This window comes from Raphanus sativus, chromosome 3 (assembly GCF_000801105.2).
Source record: "Raphanus sativus cultivar WK10039 chromosome 3, ASM80110v3, whole genome shotgun sequence".
Classification (NCBI taxonomy): domain Eukaryota; kingdom Viridiplantae; phylum Streptophyta; class Magnoliopsida; order Brassicales; family Brassicaceae; genus Raphanus; species Raphanus sativus.
In genome coordinates, this window is record NC_079513.1 from 191,561 (window position 1) to 207,500 (window position 15,940).

General features: G+C 36.6%; 2 protein-coding genes across 2 annotated transcripts in view; both read left to right on the top strand.

Moving 5' to 3' along the window:
• Nucleotides 1–7,013, top strand: part of LOC108847577 (uncharacterized) — an 8,156-nt gene extending 1,143 nt beyond the window's left edge. Inside the window, exons 2-27 of the mRNA XM_057005974.1 lie at nt 7–253; nt 335–426; nt 781–894; nt 991–1,137; nt 1,261–1,925; nt 2,014–2,138; nt 2,220–2,311; nt 2,867–3,089; nt 3,175–3,241; nt 3,330–3,478; nt 3,558–3,628; nt 3,702–3,875; nt 3,961–4,032; nt 4,130–4,231; nt 4,307–4,396; nt 4,490–4,565; nt 4,644–4,740; nt 4,815–4,884; nt 4,959–5,138; nt 5,213–5,335; nt 5,585–5,668; nt 5,749–5,933; nt 6,025–6,163; nt 6,240–6,299; nt 6,468–6,572; nt 6,656–7,013. Coding sequence (XP_056861954.1) covers nt 7–253; nt 335–426; nt 781–894; nt 991–1,137; nt 1,261–1,925; nt 2,014–2,138; nt 2,220–2,311; nt 2,867–3,089; nt 3,175–3,241; nt 3,330–3,478; nt 3,558–3,628; nt 3,702–3,875; nt 3,961–4,032; nt 4,130–4,231; nt 4,307–4,396; nt 4,490–4,565; nt 4,644–4,740; nt 4,815–4,884; nt 4,959–5,138; nt 5,213–5,335; nt 5,585–5,668; nt 5,749–5,933; nt 6,025–6,163; nt 6,240–6,299; nt 6,468–6,572; nt 6,656–6,769 — 3,663 coding nt within the window. The 3' untranslated portion in view covers nt 6,770–7,013. The remainder of the gene's footprint in view (nt 1–6; nt 254–334; nt 427–780; nt 895–990; nt 1,138–1,260; nt 1,926–2,013; nt 2,139–2,219; nt 2,312–2,866; nt 3,090–3,174; nt 3,242–3,329; nt 3,479–3,557; nt 3,629–3,701; nt 3,876–3,960; nt 4,033–4,129; nt 4,232–4,306; nt 4,397–4,489; nt 4,566–4,643; nt 4,741–4,814; nt 4,885–4,958; nt 5,139–5,212; nt 5,336–5,584; nt 5,669–5,748; nt 5,934–6,024; nt 6,164–6,239; nt 6,300–6,467; nt 6,573–6,655) is intronic.
• A 6,326-nt stretch (nt 7,014–13,339) lies between these two features.
• LOC108844270 (co-chaperone protein p23-1) lies at nt 13,340–15,284 on the top strand. Its single transcript, XM_018617491.2, has 6 exons — nt 13,340–13,486; nt 13,949–14,135; nt 14,199–14,355; nt 14,445–14,491; nt 14,596–14,836; nt 15,005–15,284. Exons 1-6 carry the CDS (start codon nt 13,482–13,484, stop codon nt 15,097–15,099), a joined length of 732 nt encoding a protein of 243 aa, XP_018472993.2. The 5' UTR covers nt 13,340–13,481; the 3' UTR covers nt 15,100–15,284.
• The last annotated feature ends 656 nt before the right edge of the window (nt 15,285–15,940 follow it).

The window sequence follows — 15,940 nt, forward strand, 5'->3', positions numbered from 1 at the left end:
ACCTAGGCGGCGGCGGCGGCTGAACCGGCGGGGTCATCGTCGGCGAGCGAGATTCCGATTGAGAATCAAGGACCGGTTTCGGATCCTGGATCTGAATCTGGGGAACCGGAGCTTGGATCCTCTGATCCGCAAGGTGTGGATGCGGAGAAGCCTGTTGTCTTAACTGATGTGCCTGTTGTGATGGAGATCTCTCCTGAAGCCGACGCTAACCCCGAATCCGATGTCTTGGCTACGACACCTACTACTGTCGCAGGTTTGCTGTTTCTCTGTCTCTCACGCTTTTTTTTGTCTGATTAAATTATCATTTCTAATGTGTCTTAATTGTGGGATTTAGGTGAAGTGGTGACGGATGGTGAGAAGTCAAAGGCGGCGAAGAAGCGAGCTAATAAGGCTCCATGGGCGAAGCTACTTTCTCAGTATTCTCAGGTCTGTCTAATTGTTTTTTTTGTTTGGTTTGATCTACTAGTCTGTGAATTGGGTCTTTAGGGTTTACCAGTGTGCAGTTGTTGTAATAATTTTAGTAAAAAGGTTTGGTCTTTCAGTTCATTCATTTTAGTTGTCTGCATGTATGTGTTCTTTTATATTTTTCCGACAGAAGTATGCTAAAGGTTTGGTCTTTCAGTTCTTGTCGAACGAGTTTAGTTGTATTCATGTCCGGTTCTTTTATTTTTATTTTTTTTCCGACAGAAGTATGTTGTTATGATTGAGACTTTTCTACTTCTTGACTACGATACTTCTGTTTATCTGATTGTCCTAATGCTGGTCTCTATGTAATTTCAGAACCCTCACCGTATCATGAGGGGCCCTGTGTTCACTGTCGGACGCCGAGGATGTGATTTATCTATCAAAGACCAATCTATGCCCAGCACCCTGTGTGAAATCAAGCAGTCTGATGTAAGTACATCTTATTTGCCCCTTTTTCGAACTCAGTCTCTTAAAGGAGAAAAACCTTTTTTTTTTTTATAATTCTTATATAATTTTTTTGTGCAGCACGGAGGTCCATCGCTTGCAACTTTGGAGATAACAGGGAATGGTGTTCTCGTTCAGGTGAATGGCAAGTGTTACCAGAAAAGTACTTGTGTTCATCTTCGTGGTGGTGACGAGGTCATCTTCAGCAATTTTGGCAGACATGCTTATGTATCCTTTTTGAAAATTTATTTAATTCGCTTTTATACTGTTCATAACGTTTTTGCCATTTAAATTCAATGGTATAAAAAAGTTCAGTGGTTTTTTAGATAACTTTTCTTAACCGGTTTCTAGATATTTCAACCTCTTAAAGATGAAAATCTAGCTGCTCCAGATAGAGCTTCTTCAGTGAGTGTATGTGAAGCTAGAGGTGCACCTCTGAAAGGGGTTCACGTTGAGACAAGAGCAGGAGACCCCTCAGCTGCTGATGGAGCCTCTATACTAGCATCTCTATCAAAGTACCGCAACTTCCATCTCCTACCACCAATTGCCAAATCTGCCAAGAGGCAGCAGCAAAACCCTGAGGTTCCTGTTGTACCTTCCAGCTGCAACGATTGCATCTCAGATACCGACATGAACGATGCCGCCGATGATAGTAACAATGATCATGCTGATATTGCTTCTGTGGAGAAAACCCCTCCTTGTGGTGCCGATGAGAACCTGAACGCTGATGGCAGTGGACTGGATCCTTTTCAAGAAGCTGATGGTGGAAACCCTCCTGGTTCTGGTTTTGAAATTAGACCGATCTTGCGCCTTCTTGGGGAACCTTCTTCAATCGATATAAGGGGCATCTCCAAGTTGCTGGATGAGAGAAGAGAAGTGCGAGAACTCCTTAGAGAATATGATCTTTCATCTACCATATCAACTAGACGCCAGGCCTTTAAGGATAGCCTGCAAGGAGGAGTACTCAATGCTCAAGACATAGATGTTTCTTTGGAGAACTTCCCATATTTTCTAAGGTCTGCCTGCTGCTATATATATTTTGTGTTATATTCATTCTGATGGTTTGATTATTTATAGCCTAAACAATTTTTGAATTCCTCTCAGTGCTACGACTAAGGATGTTTTGATAGCGTCGATGTATGTCCATATGAATGGTGGAAGTAAGTTCGCTAAGTATGCATCAGACTTGTCTACTACGTGTCCCCGTATCTTGCTCTCTGGACCAGCAGGTATGAGAGCTTAGCATTATTGGTGCTTTGTCTTAGATGCCTATCTATCTAACAATGTTTTGCCATATGATTTGTTTTTAGGCTCTGAGATATATCAGGAGATGTTGGCAAAAGCGCTTGCAAAAAGATTTGGGGCCAAACTAATGGTCGTTGACTCCCTTCTGTTGCCTGGGGTAATCTTCTTTTCTTTTCCTATATTTTCTATGTTGTTTTAGTTCTAGAGATTACATCTAAACATAATGCACCACGAGTGATGATTTTAAATTCTATGTTATTGGATATGATATATATATATATATATAAATTTTATTTAAAATTTGGTGTTGTTCAATGTGATTTAAATACATTTTTTAAAAATCTGTTGTTAATTCAACTTTAAAGGATTTTTTTTTTTTTGTATTTTAAACTGATTTCAAATCATTTGTTTGGAGTCTCATGAATAAATGATTGAAATCAAAATTTAAGGCATACTACAAAAATTTAGAATTCACCAATTTGAACTATTTTAAAACTTGATATATTACAAAACATTGATAATAGATTTTAACTCACTGTTTGAATAACAATCCCAAAAATATTTTCATTTCAACTTAGTAATAAGTGATGTTGCTGACATTTGGTCCCAAATAGTTTAGATGTTATAGCTGTCACTGTGTTTATCCGCCACTGTGTTTTTGAAGAATAGTAGATTTGGTTTGTCATTTTGTGCTGTTTCTTGGTGGCTTTAGGGATCACCATCCAAGGAAGCTGAAACTTCTAAAGAAGGATCCAGGCGTGAAAGACTATCTATGCTTGCTAAACGAGCTGTTCAGGCCGCACAAGCATTGCAGCAGAAGAAACCAACTTCAAGTGTGGACGCTGATATAACAGGTGGCTCAACATTGAGTTCTCAAGCTTTACCAAAGCAAGAAGTGTCAACAGCAACTTCTAAAAGTTACACATTTAAAGCAGGCATGTTGGTTTTTTATCGTCTGGTGGTTCAACATTCTTTTGATGTACCACTTACTGAACATGCATTTTTTTATCCATTTAATAGGTGACCGAGTAAAGTATGTAGGTCCTTCATCTTCTGCTATTTCTTCTCTTCAAGGCCCACCCCTTAGGTATTGTTTACCATTTTTTCCAAGTCTTTTCACATTTGCTGTATTTGAAACTCAATTCTAACACTTCTCTTTGTCTATTTATTAATAGGGGACCGACCATTGGGTTCCAGGGAAAAGTACTCCTTGCATTTGAAGACAACTGTTCTTCAAAAGTTGGGATTAGATTCGATAGGCCTGTGCCAGATGGCAATGATCTTGGTGGCCTGTGTGAAGAAGACCACGGCTTCTTTTGTGCTGGTATACCATGCGGTTTTTTCCAATTTTGACCCACTAAAGAGCATATTATTATTTTACTAATATCCTTCTGTGTTTCCAGCTAGCTCACTCCGGTTAGATGGTTCTTCCAGTGATGATGCTGACAAACTCGCCGTTAATGAAGTCTTTGAGGTATATTTTACTCTCTTAAGTTATGTGGAGCGCCTACTCTATCCACTTGTTGACCTCTTGACTCATATCACAGGTTGCACTTAGTGAGAGTGAAGGAGGGTCGTTAATACTGTTCCTGAAAGATATTGAGAAGTCGCTGGTTGGGAACAGTGATGTGTATGCAACCTTGAAGAGCAAGTTTGAGAATTTACCGGAAAATATTGTTGTCATGGCTTCACAAACCCAGCTGGACAGCCGAAAGGAGAAAGTTAGAAACTCATTTAAAATTTCCCTGCTTCTATTTTTGTTTTATCTCTACAGTTAACTAAAATCTTTTATTGTTATTTTTTCAGTCCCATCCTGGAGGTTTCTTGTTTACCAAGTTTGGTGGCAACCAGACGGCATTACTAGATCTTGCATTCCCGGTTTGATACCTAACTTGTCTTTAGTTGTTTTTTCACTATTGAAAGTTCTGTGTATCTTTTTTGAGTATGTTGAAACTGATTTTGAGATTATCTGCAGGATAATTTTAGTAAACTGCATGATAGGAGCAAAGAGACTCCTAAATCACTGAAACAGATAACTCGGCTGTTTCCTAACAAAGTCGCCATCCAGTTACCTCAGGTGGAACCTTCTTCTTGCTTTGGTACATTTGTATTTTTTTTTATTTCAGTATCTTATGCTCTCAAGACATAATAGGATGAGACTTTGCTCTCGGACTGGAAGGAGAAGCTGGACCGTGATACAGAGCTTTTGAAGGTTCAGGCTAATATAACAAGCATCCTAGCTGTGAGTATCTTCTCATCAAGTCCTTCAGCTATCTAACCGTTTCTAGTTTCTTTTATTTTGTTAATGTTATTTTTTGTTGATAAATCCCCACAGGTCCTCACTAAAAATCGTCTGGACTGCCCTGACCTTGGAATCTTAAGCATCAAAGATCAAACCCTTCCTTCTGAAAGTAGGTGTCTTTGACTTGCTTTGTTTTCTGCTTTGATCAACGCCTTTGTTTTAATTAATTACTGTGTGTGTGTTCTAGGTGTTGAGAAAGTGGTTGGCTGGGCTTTGAGCCACCATCTTATGAACTGCGCAGAACCTACAGTCAAAGACAACAAGCTTGTTATCTCAGCAGATAGGTAAGCATATCCTTTGTATATACTGAAATACAGCTTAGATTTTGCAAATAACACTTTGGCATGTGTTGTTGCAGCATTACATATGGCCTGCAGATGTTACATGGGGTTCAGGACGAAAACAAGAGTCTCAAAAAATCCCTCAAGGTATTATATCTTTTCTCCCAAGCTACTTATTAAGTTCAGGGTCTAAGAGTTGTTGCTTTGCTATGCTGTTTCAGGATGTTGTGACAGAGAACGAGTTTGAGAAAAAACTCTTATCAGATGTCATTCCCCCTAGCGATATAGGTGTGTCCTTTGATGATATTGGGGCTCTGGAGAATGTGAAAGACACACTGAAGGAGTTGGTGATGCTCCCTCTTCAAAGACCTGAGTTGTTTGACAAAGGCCAGCTAACTAAGGTACCTTTCATCGCTTTATGACAAAGGCCAGCTAACTAAGGGCATCAAATATATAAATTACGTTATTACTGCAGCCTACGAAAGGTATCCTGTTGTTTGGACCACCTGGTACTGGGAAGACAATGCTGGCAAAGGCAGTAGCTACTGAAGCTGGCGCAAACTTCATCAATATCTCAATGTCCAGCATTACTTCAAAGGTATATCTCAACACTGGTCTAAGTCAAATCTACTAAAAACACTTTAAAACAAGTTTTTATGACCGAAATTGTCCATAAAAAAAGGACCAAAATATATTTCTAAAAGACTAATCTACTCCTCAACGAATAATACATTTGACTTAAATATTTATTATTTAAATTTTATATCCTAAAAATTCTAAATTTTTGTAAACTTATTTTTTTGGGCTATTATTGAGTATTCTTTAATATAATATGAATGATATGCAGTGGTTTGGCGAGGGAGAGAAGTATGTTAAAGCTGTCTTCTCTTTAGCAAGCAAGATCGCTCCAAGTGTCATTTTTGTTGATGAGGTATGTTAGCATTCTCTGTTTCACCTCTCCTTGATGTATTTTCTTGATCTCTGATGATTGTTTGAACATTATTATTTTAGGTTGATAGCATGTTGGGAAGACGTGAGAATCCAGGGGAGCATGAAGCTATGCGTAAGATGAAGAACGAGTTCATGGTAAACTGGGACGGTCTAAGAACAAAGGATAGAGAACGGGTTCTTGTACTCGCTGCTACCAACAGACCCTTTGACCTCGACGAAGCAGTTATTAGACGGCTTCCCCGGAGGTAAACCAACCTTTCTGTTTTCTATATTCATTGTGCCTCTTTTTAATGTTGTAACTATTACTAAACCTTCCGCTGCATTCCTTTTATGCAGGTTGATGGTGAATCTTCCAGATGCGACCAATAGATCAAAGATCTTGAGCGTTATTCTTTCTAAAGAAGAAATAGCACCTGATGTTGATTTAGAAGCGATTGCAAATATGACAGATGGCTACTCAGGAAGTGACTTAAAGGTTTGTACTCATCTCTCTCATCGAGTCTCAATCACCTTGGCTTTGTTAAATCTCACATCCTCTCATTTGGTTGCAGAATCTTTGTGTAACTGCTGCTCATCTTCCAATTCGAGAAATACTGGAGAAAGAAAAGAAGGTTTGGTTTCCAACTTTAATGCATTTACCACTGTTCTAATATTGTTATAAAAATTGGTCTAGGCTTATAATCAGCCTTAAAATAATTATTTTATATAACATTGACATTTGCTTGCTAATCATTAACTCAAGCTTATCTATATATTCTGACTTGTTGTTTTGACTTCAGGAAAAAACTGCAGCTGAGGCTGAGAACCGTCCAACGCCTCCTTTGTATAGCTGCACAGACATACGTCCATTGACAATGGCAGATTTCAAGGCTGCACATGAACAGGTAGGTTGAAAAAACATATATGTTTTGTTTGCATGTGTTTATATAGATGGAAGATGAGACTAAGTGATCTCAAATACATATAGGTCTGTGCGAGTGTTTCTACGGACTCATCGAACATGAACGAGCTTCAGCAGTGGAACGAGCTGTACGGAGAAGGTGGGTCAAGGAAGAAGACGTCCTTGAGCTACTTTATGTAGAAGAGACGAGTGAGAGAAGGGGAGAGATTTGTTGGTTTTTATCTGATTTTGGTCCTTTTTCTTTAATTTATAAAATATTTATGTACAGAAGAGAGAAAAGAGTGTTGTTCGGTTTATTGTCTAATTCATTTTCTTTCTCAACATAAGAAGCTAAAAACATTCGCTGTATAAACTAATACATGCGTATGTATATACAGGTTCGGATCTTTTAAGGATACAAACATGCCTCTTGTTTACTTTATTATTAGGTCGGCCCGCCCTACGGGCGGAAAGTTATAATAAAAACTGTTTTTTTGTATATTTTTTTATTAATTTATGAAGCATTTAAGATCACTATTGAAAATGATATTATAGACAAATAAAAAAAAAAAATTCTGAGATCATATCGTTATTTTTAATAAATATCTTTTGTTTGATATAAAGTGATCTAATATACTTTAATATTAGTGCAGTAGATGCTTTATAATCTTAGACCAAAGAATACAGAGCAAACTTTGTGTATTTTGCAAACTTTAAATTTGACTAATATCATCAAAGTGATGCTTCATAATTGCGAGAAAAAAAATGAATATATCTTGTTTATACTATTTGGGCAGAACATGTTTTTTACAAATGTTATTTTAATCTTATATACATATATACTTATGTCTTTCGCATATGCACCCCGAAAATCCTAAAAGATTTATTAATATTTAAATTTTGTCATATAAACATGAAATACACTTTATTTTGGAAGGTTTTAGTAACAAAAATAATTTTTAATATTTATTTTTTGAATTGACTATACATTAATTAAAGAAAAAGATATTTATGTTTATATATATATATTTTAATATTTTGGCTTATGTATATTTTATTATGTTTAGAAATATGTAACTTTGATTCAAAAAAGAAATATATAACTTTGATTCAAAAAAGAAATATATAACTTTGATTCAAAACTACACAAAGCTATTTTTAAGTCTCATGTTACATGCTATTTACTATACTACATTTGAGGTCAATTTAAATATGTGTTTTTACATTGTGAATCTTTTACTGTTCCGTGAGAAATTGATGTTTTTTTTGAGATTTGGCATGTGAGAAATTGATGTTGCACTATAATTTGTAAGAAACCCAGAAGCATGCCAAACTAAATGAAAACACACCAACTAAATCATAATACACTTGTCTTCCTTGTACAACAAAATCGTTGTCCTGCGGTGAAAGAGACATGTTTGACTTTTCTATCAGAGTTGAATTCATAATCCATCCATAGCTACCTGTTTTTCTCTAGCAAAACATTCTGTTGTTTATGGACTATATATTTGCCTTTCTCCGTTGTTGTTACAGGATGGTCCAACTGAAGCATCGTCCAAGACTAACACACCTTGGCTAAATTCACAGTAATCTTTGACACTGTGTAGTTCCAGAAGTTACTTGAGAGACCATCCCCAATACTCAATCGTTTACAAAATCAAGCTCCTCTCCTGTTCTTTTTTTTATATGAATTGTATCAGACCTAGTATTATTTGTAAGATTCATATAGTTTTAAGTCATTTTGTCCTCTGTCTATCTCAACACTTGCTTGCGACTTGCTTTTTTTTGTTGACGGCTTTAGTATCATCTTTGTTTAATAATTCCAACTGATCTTTATGTTGAACGAACTGTTCAGCAATGCCAAAATCTGAGGATATGTCGTGTAAAATAAATCCAAATGGTGACTGCAGCTGATACTTTTTACAGCATTGAATGCTCCTTTACTTAATTGTTCTTCTTTAATATTTTTCAAGTGGTTCAAGCTTTTGTAACGCTTATGGTAAAGAACATCACAAAGCTGCCAAAAATTTAATAATTATATCAAAGATTAGCTAACTATAATGGGAGACGATTTTTTACGACAAACAAAAACATGAAGATAAGAACCAACCACAAAAAAATAATGATTTACACATAATATAAAACCTAATTATTTAGAGAAACACAAATGTTATACAATAAATAGAACAAACAGAAAATTCTATCCAGTTGTATCAACATCCCACGGAAAAATCATATTTTACTGAATAACCAATTTTAAAAACAAATCAGTTCCGAAACATTCACACCTTGAAGCAACATTTATCTTCGTTTCATCCACCTCACCAATGGGAGCCATTGATCTGTCTCCCTGACAGAATGTCATCGGTGTATGTTGCTGTTGCGTTCAATGAGCAACCACTATGATGAAACGATATCGAAGGAGGCGAAGCTATAGGTGGAAGGAGTGTAAAGTTTCACAGATAAGGTGGAGACAGTCACTCAGTCATAATGACAGAAGCGGTGGCATGGAAACTTTTGTTTAAATCCATGTGTTCTTCTTATCTGAGCTACTTCCAGTAATTTAAAACAAAAACAAATCAGAGATCTTGTAGTCATAAGAATCATAAGTTTACAAAAAGATGCTTTTGATTCATAAAGTACACAACTTTCTTATGTATAAAACCCAAAAGAGTAGAGAGTTGAGCAACATTACCAACATCATCGACAGTAGGAGGTAACACCAACTTCTCCCAAGTTCTCCGGTGAAGAACAAATTAATAAGTGGAGTATTTTGAAACATTGGGCTACAAACGTGAAACCTTGCAGTCAGAACACAAATGAAGAAAAAAGCCATGGAAAGGATTTGTATGTGGTTTCTTACGACTCGAGAGGAACTGTAACAGTCAGTGGTGATCCCGATGACCCAGTTCCATAAATTCTTGGATCAATTTAGATAGACTTTTGAGCCAATCTAGATGCCATTCGCCAATCCGGCCTAATCAGAGTTTAGAAGATTAATCTGACATGAACTCCAGACGGTTATACTATAAGAGAGATTGGAGAGATGAAGAGAGTACGAATTTTGGAAGGGAAATACATACATATTTATATAGAAAGCACACCGCCTCGCCGATTCGATCCACGAATTGAAGACATTGCCATGGACGTCTGAATTAATGAGAGTTAACACAAAGATACCATAACGCACACCGTTTCAGAAATCGCGAAAGAGCTCAACCATCACCGGATCATCACTCGTCGACGGCGTAGGAGAAGGGTTAGAGCAAGCCGCAACATATCGGCCCAGTATAAGGGTTTGCAAGCGTGAAGCCCAACGGACAGAGATATAAAAAAGCCCATAAACCAACGTTTAAATGAAACGATGTGTTTAAGCAGAATGAACACGTGTCAGCACGTCATACAACCAATTTGTGACATGGATGCTGATGTGTCAGCAGGAGAGATCCAACTCTCTTTTATATATATAGATTTCATTAGGCAGATCTTTAAAGACCTAATCTCAACTCTGGGAGATAACCGTGGTGAATGTTCGATTATCCGTAGCTACAAAATCAGCAAAACGGATTCGGTTAGGCATCCCGAGCATGTCAAAGAGTAAGTGATGTTAAAATGTCGCAAGACACATCTTCTGTTTCGGTACAAAGAATCAAATTTTGCCTTTTTGGGGTTTTGTGCAGATAGTAGAACACTTGGAATCTCCTTGGATTTGTCCACACGGACGACCAGCGATGATGATGCAGTCATCTCCTTTACATAGTTAACTTTCAGGGACGCTAGATTATAACTACATTTTGTAAAAATATAAAATGCAACCCTGTTCTATTATTTTCTTAGTCAGTGGTCACAGCAGGTCGTCAATCTACTATCTACATTTAGCCATATATGACTAGGAAATGATAAATTGAATTAAACCACCATATCTTGACAAGAATATCAAGATCAGTGATCGTTCTTAGCAAACAAGAATTTGGTTGGATTTCAAAAATCACTAAATATCTCCCTAATCGTACATAAAAACTAATGATAACTTACGCTCTGCACGAAGTAAATACTTTAAAAAAAATTATTTTACTTAAATATTATAAACAATATATATTTGCTATCAATAATTTTTTTACATTTGATTAGAGGTGGACATTCAAGTGCCATTTGGTTCAATTCAAATCTTTGCGGATTTTATTCGGTCCAGATCTTTGCGGGTTTGAATTCAGATAACCTTTTTTTTTTCAAAAGTTTAAGTTTCTGTATACTTTAAATTTTTCAAAATCTATAAAAATAATTTATAACATATAAATTTGAATAATATATGCCAAAATACTTAAACTTAACACATATTGGTTTATCTTAAATATTTAGATAAAAAATCAATAGATATTTTAGGTATTTTAGGTATTTTAAGTATCATTTATCTATTTTAAATATGTACTTATAACTATTTGTATATATTTTCAAGTATTTTGGACAACTTTAAATGTCTTATAGATTTTGTATATTCTTTTAGATATTAAATTTAAAAATAATTAATATATTTAAGTATATAAATCTAGTTCGAATATATACGGATACCCAAAATATTTCGGTTTGAGTTCAGTTCTGGTTTTCTAGATACCAAAATTTTGACCCATTCAAATATCTAACAAATTTTGGTTAGGGTTTATTACTATTCAAATTAGAGCAAATCTGAGGATTCCATGTTACCAATTCGAATAAATAGACCTCCAATTTTGATATGAGTTATAAAGGATAGTGATATCTAACGAAAATTAAAATATTAAGGTTTTAATACTCTTTCAATGCAAATTTTACAATTGACATATTTATGTATTTTTAAATGGTACATAGTTTAATTTAAAAGATAATATATATCTACTAAATAAAATTCATATTAATAAGTCATTCATCACAAAATTTTCAAAGGGATTTTAACATTTTTGTAATTTAAATTAGTTTAAAAATTTTCAAAATATAAAATATAGAAAAAAACTAAATTTTTATTATATGGTTAATGTAATTGTTTAATTTTTTTTATAATATAAATTAAAAAAATGAGGAAGAATGCAAAAATTGTTCAGAAAAAGACCATGACACCACCAACCAAAGTTTTTGTCACAAAATAACATCACAAAGAGGAAAATGACCAAAAAAAACTTTATTGAATGGTAAATATGCATTTATAACCTTTGGATTAATTAATCTAAGATTTAGGATTTAGAGTTAAGGAGTATAGTTTTAGGCATCTGTTCAAATTTTTAAAAATAAAAAATTAAAATCTTCAAAACAAAAAATGTTATTTTTTGGTCATTTTATTTTTTGAATGCTATTTCAGTGACAAAAAACTTAAAAAATGCTATTTGTGAGAATTGCCTCAAATTTATTATCAAATCTTTATTTATTCATAATCATTAATTTCTTATATATGTTAATTATATTAGATAACTCCGTATATTTTATTTAAAGAAAGAATACATGATTCTTTATATTTTGGGTTAATATACTGTTCCATAGCAATCAAATTTTGCTCCAACATTTTTTCAATTGATTTTTAAGCTGCTATGTAAGATTAGTTGACATCTTAATTATGTTACAACTCAGCAAAACTTCTTTGTAATTATTACAACCTAAAGATTACAAAAATTTAAATGTTTTTCTATTAATATATAGAGATTAATTTTTATCCAGTTTAATTTGAAAATAACCTGAAATTTTGGCTAAAGAAAGTAGCTCAGTTTCAACCATCATTGAAGAAAAACAACTTGAATAAAAAGAGAGAGAAAAAGAGAGAGAAAAAGAAAGCGACTGATTTCTCCGGCCGACGGCGGGGCTTCCACAGCCACCGTCGGCACGGCGTTTGCTTTTGTCATCCGGTGTGGTCTTTGTGCTCGATCTATGGGCATGTCTAAAAGGGGTAGTCAAAGCGTGTTTATTCTGTTCGCGGGGTTGCTGGATCTCCGGGCAGTGGAGGCTCATACAGCTTCACTGTCGCCGGCTCTTGTCTCCGAGGGGTGGAGGCTCTCTAAGCCCTGCGTCGTCGGCATATGTGGCCTCTCTCTATGAGGCGTCGGGTGGTCTGTGGATCTGCGGGAGTTGGTGTTTGCGGCTCAGGTTTCTCGTGAGATGGAAGCGATGGTGTTAGGGTTCCGGTATTCTCTCTGCTTTCTCGTGTGTTTAAGGTCTCCGGATGAGGTCTCGATGTATTGATGACGCTCTCCGACGATTTGATGTTGGATCTGAGAGTGGTGGCTTCGAGGGTTGAAAGAAAAGTTTTCGATTGAAATCGATGGATGCTCTTTTCTGCTAGAAGCAGTGGTACTGAAGTGAAGGGTGGCGCTGGTGCATGCGCGTGGTGTTGTCGGTGAGGCGCCGTCCGGTAACGGCGTAGATTCTCCCGGCGGTGATGGCGAAACGGTCTCAGGCCACGTGTCGAGACGTTTTGGTTGGGGATAAGATTAGTGGTTATGGGCCTGGGCTGCTGGGTTTGTTTTTGGTTTGCCAGTTTATTTTCGGTTGGGCCTTATGGTCTTTTGTATGAATTTGGGCTTTGGCCATCTTTATATATATTTTAATTTGTGGAAAAAAAAAAGTAGCTCAGTTCGTAGTGCTTTCAGAAACCAGTCCACTCAAAACCCTAAATTGAAACCTTTCATCTTAACCGTTAACCCTAAATTGAAACCATTCATCTTAACCGTTAAATCGCTAATGGCCCAGCCCTTTAATCCTCCACCGTTGATTTGACCTGACCGCACTTTATAGTCTGTACACTAGCTCGTACATGATAGTCACAATCTAGGTAAGAGAAGGTCTTTCTCTGTCAATTCATTATAACAAGTTAAAAATCTAATCTTTGCGTCACCGTTTGAGTCCATCTCTCTTCTCTCTAGGGTTCTTCTTCTTCTACAAGCTTCCACCAAACATGAGGTAAACAATATTCCTTTCATGGGATCTCTCCCTAACTCTTCCGTTTTTTCGAATCGTCTTCTCTGATTCAATCAGTGCTATTGTTTTTGTTGCTTCACCGCTCACTTCAAACTCCGGTTCAATCAGTGCTATTATCCTCATGGGTTTCTCTTGTAAACTCCGATTCTTTATAGTATCGGTGGATTCAAAGCTACACTTCAATTGGGTTCCTGGGGAATTAGGAAAGTAGGGGTTTTTAATTCAGGTCTAGGGTTTATCGTGTCAGAGAAGTTGGATTCAGGGTTTAGGGTTTATGGTTTAAGTTTGGTATTAATGAAGCTTCAGTTTAGTGGTATTGAATCAATTGATGACAGTTACTTCTTACCTGTTTGGTGTCTTAGATGTGTTTTGTTGTTTTCTCTTTTGTTATGTTTTCCTACGTGTTTGGTCTTGAATGTAATTGCTTCTCTTGCGTGTTTACAGTCGTCATCCCGAAGTGAAGTGGGCCGAGACTACCGACAAGATTTTCCTCACCGTAGTGTTAGCAGATTCAAAGGAGACTAAAGTCAACCTTCTCCCAGAAGGAGTCTTTGATTTCTCTGCAAAAGCTGGTCCTGAAAACCATGTTTATGAACTTAAACTGGAGCTTCACGATAAAGTCAACGTTGAGGTGAGATTCGTAGACTAACCTGTTGGCTCCTGTAAGGTTCTAAAACCTTTCATTCACTTTCAGGAAAGTAAGATCAACATTGGAGCGAGAAGCATCTTCTGCATAATAGAGAAAGCAGAGCCTGAAAGGTGGGACAAGCTTATCCGTGGTGGGAAAGCGCCACACTATGTAAAGGTTGATTGGGATAAGTGGGTTGATGAGGACGATGAAGGCAACGCTGGTTAGCATTCTTCTTAGAAGCTTATATAACTGTACTCTCTCTGAAGTTTTGGAGATGTTAATGTGTTTGCGTATTTTGTCTTAATTCAGGTGCCGGAGATATGGATATGGGAGGAATGGGTGGAATGGATTTCTCAGTATGTTTCTAGCTTGTGATGTTGTTTATCTTACTATATATATATATATATATATATATATAGCTCTGAGAAATGACTCCATGGTCTGTTATTTATTCTTGCAGAGCTTGGCTGGAATGGGTGGAATGGGTGGTATGGGTGGAATGGGTGGAATGGGTGGAATGGGTGGAATGGGTGGAATGGGTGGAATGGGTGGCCTTGAAGGACTTGGTGGCATGGGTGGACTTGGTGGCATGGCTGGACTTGAAGGACTTGGCGGCATGGGAGGTATGGGAGGCATGGGTGGTATGGGAGGTATGGGAGGCATGGGTGGTCCGGAAGAGTTTGAAGACAGTGATGATGAAGGTAATAGTTTTTAAAGATCATTTTAGTTTATGTTTGGTCTCATCTTCTTGATGAATTGAGAATGTTTAGTTCTTGAATGCATTTGTCATTCAGATATCTCGGATTGCATTTGATATTTTTTACACATTCGTTATATATCTAATGAAATGATTTTCATTGGAACTGCAGAAGAAACCGCACAATCTGGAGACAAGAAAGATGAAGCTGTTAAGGAAGAAGCCAAAGCAGAAGAACAAACAACATCTGCTAAGGAAGACAAGTGAAGACACTGTTTCAGAGAGGAAACCATATGGTTGGTTCCATTAGCTTTCAGGGTTTATGAAGCTTGTTTTTTAATTTACTTCTCTTAAAATGTTGTCACTCTGTTTTGCTTTTATGGATTTGTTTTTTTCACTTGCATTATTGTGTGGGTTATATGGATGGGTTCCAAATGATCTTTGACTTTGCATTTTTTTGGCATCGACAGTTTCTGTGGAAACTGGAAACCTTTTCTATGTCCATTGCCAAGACTATCTATTTTACAACAAGCTAAGGTTGTCCATGTGAAACATACTTTTCCTTTACGCATGTGATTTTTTTTTTTTTTTGCCATCTATAAATTTCCATTGATATCAAAAGGTACAAACAAGCTACCATTACAAGACCTATTCACAAAAAGTCTAACACAACTGACCTTCATGTATACCAACTAAGACCCTCCCAAAAATATATGTGACAGCCATCGAGGTCCCCCTCGAGCCATATATGATTGGACCCTATCATCCTGAACAACACTATTAGCAATCAGGCAGGCTCCCCTGTTTGCAAAAGGAGCTTCCCAAGCCACCCGCCATTCGAACATCTCCCCCAACAACCTATGAAGCTCCATCACTTTATGTCTGAAGGAAGGCTAAGCCTTTGGACGGTTAATGGCATTAACCAACAAACTACCTTCAGAATAAAAGTAAACACTCCTGCAGTTGTGGCTTAACATACTCTCCACTGTCCATGCTAAGTTCAAGAAGTGGACTTCATCGTTTGTTAACACATCAGCAAAAAAATGCCGGCTGTGTAACAAAACCTCACCTCTTAAGTCTCTTAGCACCCACGCAGCACCTAGTTCCT

What these genes read in the sequence shown, in the direction of transcription:
- LOC108844270 (XM_018617491.2), top strand. An exon ending in ACGATAAAGTCAACGTTGAG is followed by an intron (nt 14,136 to 14,198) that starts GTGAGATTCGTA and finishes ATTCACTTTCAG; the next exon opens with GAAAGTAAGATCAACATTGG. An exon ending in TGGGTGGAATGGATTTCTCA is followed by an intron (nt 14,492 to 14,595) that starts GTATGTTTCTAG and finishes TTATTCTTGCAG; the next exon opens with AGCTTGGCTGGAATGGGTGG.